The sequence below is a fragment of the Myxocyprinus asiaticus genome, chromosome 4 (assembly GCF_019703515.2).
Source record: "Myxocyprinus asiaticus isolate MX2 ecotype Aquarium Trade chromosome 4, UBuf_Myxa_2, whole genome shotgun sequence".
Lineage (NCBI taxonomy): Eukaryota > Metazoa > Chordata > Actinopteri > Cypriniformes > Catostomidae > Myxocyprinus > Myxocyprinus asiaticus.
This window is the reverse complement of record NC_059347.1, coordinates 35,776,497-35,789,049: the sequence shown is the minus strand read 5'-3', so window position 1 is coordinate 35,789,049 and position 12,553 is coordinate 35,776,497. Positions and strand designations below refer to the sequence as shown.

The window sequence follows — 12,553 nt, the reverse complement described above, 5'->3', positions numbered from 1 at the left end:
GCTGTTTCTCAGTGTGCGTTCTTATGTGTCCTTACATTCTCGTGGACTCGTTCAATGTCATCATCCATTGCCGAAGTTTGATTCCAAGCACGCAATTACCGAGAATGTATCAAATTACCTGGATGTGTTCTTGATCAGGCTGAATATCAAGGATGCAACGGTTGGTGACTTGTGGGCAAGAACCTGAAGTCATAACGGCAATACGGTGGCAGACGAAGGACATTTATCATTGTTTTCCCTCAAACATTTCCCGCTTTAAGCTTGCGACAATCTCACGAGTCGTCATACTCCGTCCACATTTGTTGTTTTGTTACTTTATTTTAAAAAGTAATAAACACATGGAGGAAACGTGTTAACAGACTTTATTCTTTAACGGGTCATTAGTCAAACCTTCACTGGTGTGATGTTATTAATGCTGTCACTGATGTGTGATAATGCCAGCAGTTCTCCTTGGATTTAAATGTGCTGTGACGGTTAATTGTGCAACAGGAAGATCGCAACACATCTCAAAGCACGCAACAGAAGCGTTCTTTGTCCTCCTGTCCTTTCAAGTACGTTCTTACAAGGTTGCTTGGCAAGACTGGTCTTCACAAGAATACAAGTCTGTTCTCTGCGTTCTTAGCATTGAGCAATACCCCATGATTTGCTATTTGCTTTTGCTAGTCAGAGACAGGTAGTATTAGGAAGTGGGAAACTCATTTTTGAGAGCATTTGATTGGACAAAATGAGTGAACGCAGTGTGAGTCATCAATATTTTTGGTCTAAATTCCCGCAAGAGAGGGACTGTATATTTTAAATGGGCAGATCTGCTAAAAAGGAGCTTTTTTTAACATTGAGGAGTATGCTACGCTAGCAGATGGCTTCAAAGCTGTGTATAACTATAAGCCACAAACTTTGATTTTTTTATTTTATAGACCATTTCAAGGATGTAAACAATGTCAAAGGAATTTGAATGCTACTGGCCATGGATTACTTCCGGTATCATTACCGAATCCTTTAAATAAGGCTCTGAGTAAACATATTTTCTCAAAGAACATCAAACGTTTACCTGAAGTGACTTATCCAGACGTGTTGTTGATACTGAGAGTCTACGCAAGAGAAGCGATGAAACTGTATTGTAGTTTAGATGCTCACATTTATTTCCTCAGTGGAGAGATCAGGAATATTGGATTGGTCCTAGCCTCTGCTTCTGCTAAATTAGTAAATAGTAAATGACTTGCACAGCTTCATTCATTATAATGGGAGCAATCTATAGTCACTTTTAGAGCTCTACCTCTCAAACTTACAATTAGTTGGCAAAAAGTTTGCTCACCTACCAGAGATAAGATTTGTGCTACAGTTGTTTGTACTACACATATCCAGCCATCTCGCTTCACTGAAGTGGTTCATGCGTCCATTTGCGGTTGCTTTTCTGGAGATCTAAACACTTTAATTTCCACTGTTTCCAGGCATCTAGAGAGCATCCATGGTACACATTTTTTGATGGAAAATGTCATTTTATTACAATCGTGTTAACGTTAGTAATGTTAATTGTGTTAAAGTTACTATGAATGAAGCGCTGTTGTTTTGAGTATGACAACTAGTACGAAATGTTCAAGGAACAAAGGCATCACTTTATTCCGACGAATAGTCCTTGGAATGTTCTATATAGGGTCTTTTTTTAAGACATAAATATGGGAACAGTAAGGGACTAGCAAACATTTTAATAGTGCACTTGAAATCAAAGATGTGTCTTTAATACTAACCAAGTGGACCTCTTTTAATGGCACAGGGTTTGAGCCAATAAGCTGAGCTGTGAAGTGGCAATATGATTAATCATGTTACAAATCCGGAGAGATGACAGAACAGTTGCTAACACAGTTCTGACTGAGACAGAGAAACCAGCAGGGTAAAGAAAGCTACTGTATGCAGCTCTGTACTTGCTAGCACACCTTTGGTAACTCTATACTCATTCAATTAGTCACCACTCAAATAAATGAGCTAGTCTAGGTGATTGTTTTACAAACACTTTTTTTTTAAGTACAGTGGTTTTAAAAGTTTTATGTAATGGACTTACGAGTGGTTCGAGGCTCTTGTTAATTTATGAATATTTTACGTTTCTCAAAAACTGTGCTTTTGGGAAACACACTGTAGAGATTAAGTACTACTTAATCTAGTATCATTGGACTGACAGCAAGAGATGTAGTTGCGTCCATGTAAATCTAAAATGCTATGTCATTACCCTTTTTAAAATGCTCTTTAATGTTGTTAGGATAATAAATGACCAGCTATATGTTATAACAACTAATGTCAGTGATGTGTTAAACTGAACTATATCTTCTACAGCTTAAAGAAATAACTAAATGAAACCTGAGTCTAAATACCATTTCAGGACCTGTATGACACCCATGCATTAATTAATCTCTGCAATCTTATTTTTAATTAGGAGGGATTATTTGAACTAGGTGTAAATAGCACCTGCCACACAGTGTGGCTGTTTGCATTTAAATAATCTGCTGGAAACACAGACATTTATGACAAACTGAACCCTCAAGTGTTACTGCAGTGGTGTAGTGTGTAAAGAAAAAATTGTGCGGATGTGTGTTTTTGTGCAGACAGACCTGTGCCCGGTTCCCCTTTTTGTCCCACTTTTCCCCATCCTGTTTCTTGACTCCACTCTTAATATTCATAATAAATAAAAGTTCATATAAAAGTTCTGGGAGTTGAGAGAAAGGTTTGATTCTGGTCAAATTAACCATGGTTTTACTATCATAATATTGTAGTAACAATTGTAGTTTTTTGTTTTTTTTGACAGAAGCCATAGTTTTAAAACAATTAACCATGGTGTTATTATAGTTATATGGTGTTAAAATACTAACCATGTTTAATTTTGTGGTTACTATGATTTTACTACAAAATACCATGGTGAAACTATTGTTACTGTGTGGTTCATTTTTGTAAGGGAATGTTAGGGGTAGGTTTAGGGGTAGGGGTTGGTATAAGGTGTCTGTGGGACTCTAAATAAACACAATAACCAAGTTGCAGTGGTGCCCCAAGTTTGTATTTAATTAGGAGTGAAAACAGGATCTGCCACTATTTGCACCAGAGTGCAAATAGCATCTAACACTATTTACACTTAGTACAAAGAAGATGCTTTTTGTTGCTATTTACACTTAGTGCAAGTAGCCTCTGCCTTTAATATATCCTCAGACACTGAGAATCAGAATAGTGATCAGGACCTGTAGCCCACTAGTAGTGGGTCAAAACAGACAAAAAAAAAAAAAAACATTCTGTCTCTTACTTTCTCTATCTGGTTTTCCTCTCTCTTTTATTTTATTTTATTTTGTACATGATGCAAGAGGGAAGGAAAAGGGTATAGAGGGAAAGAGAAAGCTGACAATTGAAAGTATGTATGAGGAAAGTTGCAGAGCTTTGGATGGGGGAAAGAAGAGAGAGAGGCAATGGAGAATATAAAGAATGTTGTACACAAAGAAAAGTGGAAGCAGAAGAAAAGAGGGGCAGATATAATAAAAACAGAAGCAGAGTCAGAGGAGCATCGTTAAAGAGACAAAGACACATGGGTTATTTGTTTCTCTGTTGTGTTTACTCAACTGTTCTGAATAGAGTTACCATCCCTCCGAGAGGAGGCTTGAATGTGCCTCCAAGGTTTTACTGGCCAAGTCCACCCTTTCCTTTATTGTGTTCCCTCGTTTCCCAGAATTAAAGATGTGTGCGCTCAACTCCACACGCCAGGCTTTTACACCGTGCTCAAAACCTATTAACATGGACAGAACAGGGGTCAACAGGCCAGACACTGATAAGAATGACCAAAATCTATTTCTTTCACACAAACACATCAAACCAAAACACTCACGCGCACACACACACCGTACTTGACTAGACTTTTATGAGGATGCATGCAATGTTTTTTGTTTTTTTTTTGTAGGGAAATCTACACAGATACACATGATAAAATGTGTAAAGATCCATTTCTGCTCACTCATCTCATTCTTTCTGTTTTCTTTGTCTCACATACACGCATACATACAAAAAGAGGTGCTAGCTTTTTTTCTTGTAGTTCACTTCAACACAATCTTAAAAAGAATTATGGTTCTGCTGTGCCTATTTTCCATGACCCCTGAAGAATTTACCTTTCACCTTATTTTTGAGGGTTCACAGATTTTCCCTGTTTTAATGATTAGAGTTTAAAGCAGTGTTTGACCTGATATGTGTTTTTTTGTTCCTATGTTTGTGCTTCTTTGCAATTTGTACCATTTTAACAGTAATAGTGCTTATAGTTTTAGACCCATAGCCTGTTGCTGCACCTTGTGATCTTACCAGCAGAACACCAGCGCAAGCAGACACAAAGATTGTAAAACCGTTATCTTTGTAAACATGATCATTTAAAAAAAAGTTGGAACAGTACAGGTGAACAACCACATCACATGTGTGAACTATAGTATCATTGTATAGCATGGCAGGTTCCAAGAATAGGGTACCCTTGCTAGCCTCTGCTGATCTTAATTTAAATCTGCAACCCTGTTACCCCTTCAGGCTTTTTTCCAATTTGATCAATTTAGTTTATTTAATTGTGATTTTTATATAATAAATGTTTGGTAACAGTGCTGCAAAAAATGCAAACCTCATATCAAATAAATCTAAAATAAAACAGCTAATATAATTTTAGTTTGACCTCCTGAGATTGACGGTTAAGCATCTCCTCTGTTTCGCTGATCATTCGGTCAAACATTTTACTTAATTTATTAAGAGTTTTAGACCCTGTTTTTTGGACAGTCATTTGGCTTTTCAAGTCATATTTGGGTACATTTGCTGAATATGAAATAGAACTGATGGAAATTATTCCAATGCTATTTTTATGTTTTCAGATTTTGAATGAACATAGATTCCATAAATTCATAAGAGACAAACCAGAATGTTTCATAGCATGTGCACTCTCTCTCACTCACTTTCTTTCCCTCTCTTTGTATCTCTTTAGGACTGGGTGACAGCTACAGATATCCTCATCTCTCTGGACAGGCTGAACACATTTGGGGATGAATTCTTTAAAGATCCCAAAGTGCTTCGCTCATATTTTTATGCCATATCTGACTTCTCTGTGGGGGGCAGGTAAAAAACACAACTATGTAAATATGTTGCATATACTTCAGATGCCACCTGTGTGTATTTGTATGGATGACAAAAAAGAAATAGCAACAGAAAGAGTGATGAAAAGGAAAATTTGAAAGAGAAAAAGTGCTAAATATTGAGAGAAACAGTAACACAGAAAAAAAGAAAAGGCCAGATTATATGGAACAATGTTGTCTTCTGCTAGTGTAATTGCAGTATAAACAGAATATAGAAAGGAGGGTGTGTGTGTTTTTGTGTGTATGCAGATGTTTGTCACAGTTTGTCACCATTTGTGTGTGTCTATGCACTTGTATAAGGGTGTGCATGTCTTATTTTTTGTCATCTGTTGAAAAGTATATATCTGGTCACATAGCCGAGAATGCACACACAACACTTGCTGAGCTAAGTCACAAACGCTAAGGAGAAACCTATACATAAAATAACAAATGCAATGTCCACTCTGCGGTCGGTGGGTGAGTAATTGGCAAGAATTCATCTCTACTTATTGCTTCTGAGAGTAATAATATACGTTGCCATTTCATATTCTCTTTTTAAGGTCCCTGCAGCATTTTTTTATTTGCTTTGTGTTTTGGTTTCAAATTCAACCATCTGGCTCATTTGTTACTCTTGTCTCAGTATGCCTTATCCTAAGCTTACACTGGATAAACCTTGGTAGGTCCACAAAGATTAAATTCAGAACAAATGGATTTTATGGTGTGGAAGTTTTCATATGTCAAGAAAAGCAACTTACTACTTGAAAGTAGTAATTGCTAATTATGTGCTCCAAACTCTCTTACAGGTGCAAGTGTAACGGGCATGCCAGTGAGTGCCTGACAGATGAGGAGGGTAGTTTGGTGTGTGCATGTAAGCACCACACTGCAGGGGTGGACTGTCAGCACTGTGCCCCATTTTACCAGGACCGCCCATGGGCCCGGGCCACCGCTGATTCAGCCAACCAGTGTGTGAGTGAGTACCGGCTGATGCTACTTGTATTTGATGCAGAGGTCCACATCGGACCCAGAAATCCTAAACTAAGGTCTGATCAAGACTACAATCTTTTTAAACTTGCAAATGCAATGTCAATGAAAATGTAATAATAATAACAGCAATAATAATATAACATAATAATGAACAGAATACATAATGTTGTAATGTTGTACATGTTAGCATTAATGCAATTGTTATTTGTATATCTTGGTTAAAGTTAATTTCTACACATATTATTACATTTTTAACATTAAAAGTTGTATATGTTATTTTTGCTAATGAATTATGAACTAACATTAACTAACAATGAATAATAGTATATTTAAAAATTAACATTAACCAAGATGAATAAATGGTTTAAAAAAAATACTGCTCATAATTTCATTATACCTAATCCATTAGCTAATATAAATGTAATTAACCTTATTGTAAAGTGATACAAAGTATTTAAAAGAAAATATATATAATTTTTTTTTTTTTTTAATGTATTACATATACTAGGACGACACATATAATGAGTCTACACGTTGTTTTTTTATAATCTTGTTAAAAGCTTGAGTTAGTCCTTGAATCATCTGGTTTATTTATTTAATGAAGACACAGTAATCCACTGAGATCATAATCAAGAAAAAGCATGTGGTACACTGTCACCTTCAGCATCAAGGTATCATCATAATTTGCTTCTTTGCCATTTGATCAGTGGGCTGTGAATCATGGCAAGATGGGAATGATCACATTTCTTACACTGACCTCAGCTGCACTGTACTTGCAATGCAATATTCAATTTAGATATTCATACCAGTCGGTAATATCATCAAACAGCAAATAATTTACTCTTTTTAAGAAAGTGTAATTTGTGTTGTGTGCAAATGAGTGTGTGTGTGTGTGTGTGTGTGTGTGTGTGTGTGTGTGTGTGTGTGTGTGCGTAAGCGGGTTTGGGTGGTTTATGAGGAATTTTTTTTAGGTTATAAACTGGTAATTACAAGGGTATTATGCTATAAATGTGGTTTACGAGGACATTTCTAGTTACCCCATAATTCAAATATCTTAAATAACATACAAAACTATTTTTTTTTTTTTTTAAATGCAGAACGTTTTTTGCGAGGGTTAGGTTTAGGGGTAGGGTTAGGGGATAGAATCTATAATTCGTACAGTATAAAAATCATTATGTCCATGGAGAGTCCTCATAAGGATAGCCGCACCAACATGCAGCAACACGTGTGTGTGTGTGTGTGTGTGTGTGTGTGTGTGCTCTCATGCATCTCTGGTAAATACTTTAGGCGGTGGCTGTAATTGGCTATTCTGACAAACCCATAAGGCGAAAAAAGCAATGTTAATTATTTTCATTCCGTATTTCACTAAGCTCCAATTTCCTTTAATTAACTGTCTTTTTCTGTGGTCAACAGATGGGTTTCTGTTGCTAATTGTTGTCCCTTCTCATCAAAAGGGATTTAATGAATTTACAAGTTTCCGGCAGCACTATCTGTTGGTGAGGAGGTGGAATCAACCACTGACGCATTCCATGCATTGTCGCTTCGCAAAAATTTTCATCATAGTCTGTGCCAATTTTAGCATTTGCATGGCAGGCTGCGAGAGCCGCCACCATATGTCTCTCTTGTAATGCTTCAAAAAGATATGTTAATTGACAAAGGACGTCTTTTTTAGTCTCCAGACTCAAAGAGACTGCAAGAGCTGGAGAAAAATTCAAATAAATTTCAGCTGGCAAACAACAAAAAATGCTTTTTTTCCTTTTCAAGAATGTACACCAATTTAATCTAGGGTTTTTTAACACCAGTTTTATTTATGTCTGAAATGGAAATGCTTTATGTTGAAACTTTAAATATTCTACTTTGTATAACTTGTTGCAATTTAAGTGTAGTTTAGCCACTCACCATTTTTCAAAAATCACAAGAGTAAACAGGGGAAGCTAAGAATTTTTACACATTATGTCCACACATCTTCTGTCTTTCAATGTATTGACAGTAAGCGTGTATGTATGGCGGTGGGTTTTGTGCTCTTTGTTGCTGCTGGTTTGCAGTATTTTACTACTTAAAGCATTTTGTTTCCATTAGATTCCTTGGTTGTTTATGTCTCCTTTAACAAGCATATTTATTTCAAATATTTATAAGTACATGTTGCAATCATGTGTAACTGAAAAAAAAAAAGAAAAGAAAAAAAAAGCCAGAAACATTTATTCAAACATTCACCATTTTCAGCTTTTACTACTAACTAGAAAATACTACCAATAAATCTTAGAGGTTTTTGTTTTCGTTTTTGTTTTGTTTTTTTGACTGGTAATTACATGGTATATATAGAGCACAATAGTGTTTATATGTGTTTTGTTTAAAGGTGAAGCGTATAATTTCTGTGCCACTAGCAGCACCAATCAGACTTGCAAACATACCGTAATGACTGTTTTCAAACAAGTTTCCTGAACACTCTCCTGTCTGCCTTTGTCCATCAAACATGTTACTCTACTGGGCTGGTTGGATTGCTCAGACAAACAGAGCAATGTTTTGAAAGTGCCTCCAAGCCACAGTGGTGCTTTTTCAGGGAACTCAGCCTAGAAATGGCTCACTTCTAGTGGTGTATACAGATTAAGCAAGGAAAGGAGAAAGTATATTAAAAATCGAAAAATTATGCACTTCACCTTTAATAACCATTACATACATTACATACTATTTGTGATAATGGTTAATGTTGGGCAGATAAAGGAGGAAGCGGGAGCCGGTTTCCACAGTTCACGTGAGTCAGTTTTATTAACAAATAGACAGAAATCGTTTTACAGCTTCACTCAAAACACAAGACTGTTTTTCAGCATCACTCAAATAAAAGGTCCACTTTTCAGCTTCACACAACAAAACTCTCTCTCTCTCTGGGAACAGACACGAAGACTTTGGTCTGTCTCTCCCTCTTTCTGTGGACTGGCCATCTTTAATCTCCCCCGACTCTCACTGTGAACATAGAGATGGCAATTAGTCACAATTCATCTCAGGTGGAGGTCCTTACCATTTCTCACTCCCCAGATGGGCACTCAACCATGCTCTCACCTCCACAGTATACTTCTAGTGTAATGGTGGGTAATCCTTTCCTTAGTGGCAGCTCTAGAAACTAGCACCTATTAGAGAGTAATAATGTGATGGGTATTGCAGAGTCAATAGACTGATGGAACTGTAATAAAATGGGTAAAATATCCACAATATAATTATACACATACGTACAGACACACATACATACATACATACACACATACACATGGGTAGTGCAAATCTAATACAAATCTGTTATGTACAGTGCAAATGTTTTTATTTTATTTATTTTTTTATTTATTTTTTTTCTTTGTTTGTTTTTTTCCAGAGGAATGAAATGGCAGAAGAGGTTGGATGTGTTGGATAAATATAAGAAAGACTAAACTGTGTATTGCACATAGTTATTGCTCAATGGGGCAATTTAACTGTTCATGAGATAGATAGCCTGAGGGAAAACACTGTTCCTGTGCCTGACGGTTCTGGTGCTCAGAGCTCTGAAGCGTCGGCCAGAAGGCAACAGTTCAAAAAGGTAGTGGGCAGGGTGAGTGGGGTCCAGAGTGATTTTTCCAGACTTTTTCCTCACTCTGGAAGTGTATAGTGCTTGAAGGGGGGCAGGGGGCAACCAATAATCCTCTCAGAAGTCCGAACTGTCCTTTGTAGTCTTCTGATATCTGATTTTGTAGCTGAACCAAACCAGACAGTTATTGAAGTGCAGAGGACAGACTCAATGACTGCTGAGTAGAACTGTATCAGCAGCTCCTGTGGCAGGTTGAATTTCCTCAACTGGTGAAGGAAGTACAACCTCTGCTGGGCCTTTTTCACAGTGGAGTCAATGTGTGTCTCCCACTTCAGGTCCTGTGAGATGGTAGTGCCCAGGAACCTGAATGACTCCACAGCTGCCACAGTGCTGTTTAAAATGGTGAGGGGGGTCATGTTGGGGTGTTCACAATCATCTCCACTGTTTTGAGCGTGTTCAGCTCAAGGTTGTTTTGACTGCACCAGACAGCCAGCTGTTCAACCTCCCTTCTGTATGTAGACTCATCGTTATCTCGGATGAGGCCGATGACAGTGGTGTCATCTGCAAACTTCAGGAGCTTGACAGAGGGGTCCTTGGCAATGCAGTCACTGGTGTAGAGGGAGAAGAGTAGTGGGGAGAGCACACATCCCTGGGGGGCACCAGTGCTGATTGTACTGGTGCTGGAAGTGAGTTTCCGCTGTCTCACAAGCTGCTGCCTGTCCATCAGAAAGCTGGTAATCCACTGACAGATAGACAAGGGAACAGAGAGTTGGTGTAATTTATTCTGGAGTATAGCTGGGATGATGGGGTTGAAAGCTGAACTGAAGTCCACAAAAAGGATTCTTGCATATGTCCTTGGTCTGTCCAGATGTTGCAGGATATGATGCAGTCCCATATTGACTGCATCATCCACAGACCTGTTTGCTCGATAAGCAAATTGAAGGGGATCTAGAAGAACATCACTGGACCCTATCAGGTGGGCCAACGCCAGTCTCTCAAATGATTTCATGACCACAGACGTCAGGGCAACAGGTCTGTAGTCATTAAGTCCTGTGATTTTTGGTTTCTTTGGGATGGAGATGATAGTGGAACATTTGAAGCAGCATGGGACTTCACACTGCTCCGGTGATCTATTGAAGATCTGTGTGAAGATGGGGGCCAGCTGGTTAGCACAGGATCTAAGACATGCAGGTGAAATGCCATCTGAGCCCTGTGCTTTCCTTATCCTTTGTAGTTGAAAGACGAGGCTCACAACATCTTCACAGGTCTTAAGTGCAGGTTGAGTAGCAGGAGGGTGGAGGAGGGGGGTTGCAGGAGGTGTTGGTGTTTGTGTGAAGTGAAGGTCAGAGTGGGTGCAGGGTGTGAGATTGGGCCTTTCAAATCTACAGTAGAACACATTCAGGTCGTCAGCCAGTTGTTGGTCCACCACAGGGTTGGGGGCAGGAGTCCTGTAATTCGTAAGTTGTTTCATGCCACTCCACACTGATGCAGGGTCGTTAGCTGAAAACTTGTTTTTCAACTTCTCAGAGTATCTTTTTTTAGCCACTCTGATTCCCTTATTCAGTGTGTTCCTGGCCTGATTGTACAAGAATTTATCCCCAAATCTGTAAGCATCCTCTTTGGCCTGACGAAGCTGCCTGAGTTCCGCTGTAAACCATGGTTTGTCATTGTTAAATGTTAAATAAGTCCTAGTAGGAATGCACATATCCTCACAAAAACTGATATATGATGTAACAGTATCTGTGAGCTTGTCCAGATTGGTGTCTGCAGCCTCAAAAACACTCCAATCAGTGCAGTCAAAGCAGGCTTGTAGTTCCAGCTCTGCTTCGTTGGTCCATCTCTTTACAGTCCTTAATACAGGCTTAGCAGATTTTAATTTCTGTCTGTAGGTATGAAGAAGATGAACCAGACATTGATCAGATAGACCCAAAGCTGCTCTAGGAACAGAGCGATATGCATCCTTTATTGTTGTGTAGCAGTGATCCAGTATATTTCTGTCTCTGGTTGGGCATGTGATGTGCTGTTTGTATTTGGGCAGTTCACGTGTGAGGTTTGCTTTGTTAAAATCCACAAGAATAATAATAACTGAGTCCGGGTATTGTTGTTCTGTGTCTGTGATTTGATCAGCCAGTTGTTGCAGCACTGTGTTCAAACACACGTTTGGCGCGATGTAAACACTCACCAGAATAAACGAGGAAAACTCCCGCGGCGAGTAGAAAGGCTTACAGTTAATAAAGAGCGCTTCCAAATTAGGACAGCACATCCTCTTTAACGTTGTTACATCTGTACACCAACTTTCATTGATGTAAAAGCATGTTCCACCGCCTCTCGTTTTCCCCGTTAACTCCGTGATGCAATCCACTCTGAACAGCTGAAAGCCCGGCAGATGTAATGAGCTGTCCGGAATGGCTTCACTCAGCCAGGTTTCTGTGAAGCACAAGGCGGCAGAGTTTGAAAAGTCCTTGTCTGTGCGGGTGAGGAGATGTAGTTAGTCTGTTTTGTTAGGGAGAGAGCGGAGATTTGCTAGATGAATGCTTGGCAGCGTTGTTCGAAAGTCGCGCCGACGGAGCCTGACCAGCGCGCCTGCTCATCTCCCTCGCCTGCGTCTCATAGCGCGTTTAAACAACACAGCCGTGCCTCCGACTAAAATGTCAAACAAAACGTCCGAATATTCCAAATCCAGGAAAATATTGACTGGTGTATGCTATCGAATGTTCAGCAGTTCATCTCTGGTAAAACTGACTGAAAAAAGATTACTAAACACAGGACAAATAAACAAAAATAACAAAACAATAGAAGCGCTCCACACCGAGGCGGCCATCCATGGCGCCATCACTATCTGAACAAATGTAGAGAACATCTAATTGTTCATTTGCAGGGTGTACTGCTTATGTAGCCCCATAACAGTAGCCTA

General features: G+C 38.8%; 1 protein-coding gene across 1 annotated transcript in view; it reads left to right on the top strand.

The window, feature by feature from the left end:
- LOC127440120 (laminin subunit gamma-3-like) overlaps window positions 1-12,553 on the top strand; it is a 166,260-nt gene that overhangs the window by 57,062 nt on the left and 96,645 nt on the right. The window contains exons 3-4 of the mRNA XM_051696522.1: window positions 4,976-5,106; window positions 5,906-6,072. Of these exons, the coding sequence (XP_051552482.1) occupies window positions 4,976-5,106; window positions 5,906-6,072 (298 nt within the window). The remainder of the gene's footprint in view (window positions 1-4,975; window positions 5,107-5,905; window positions 6,073-12,553) is intronic.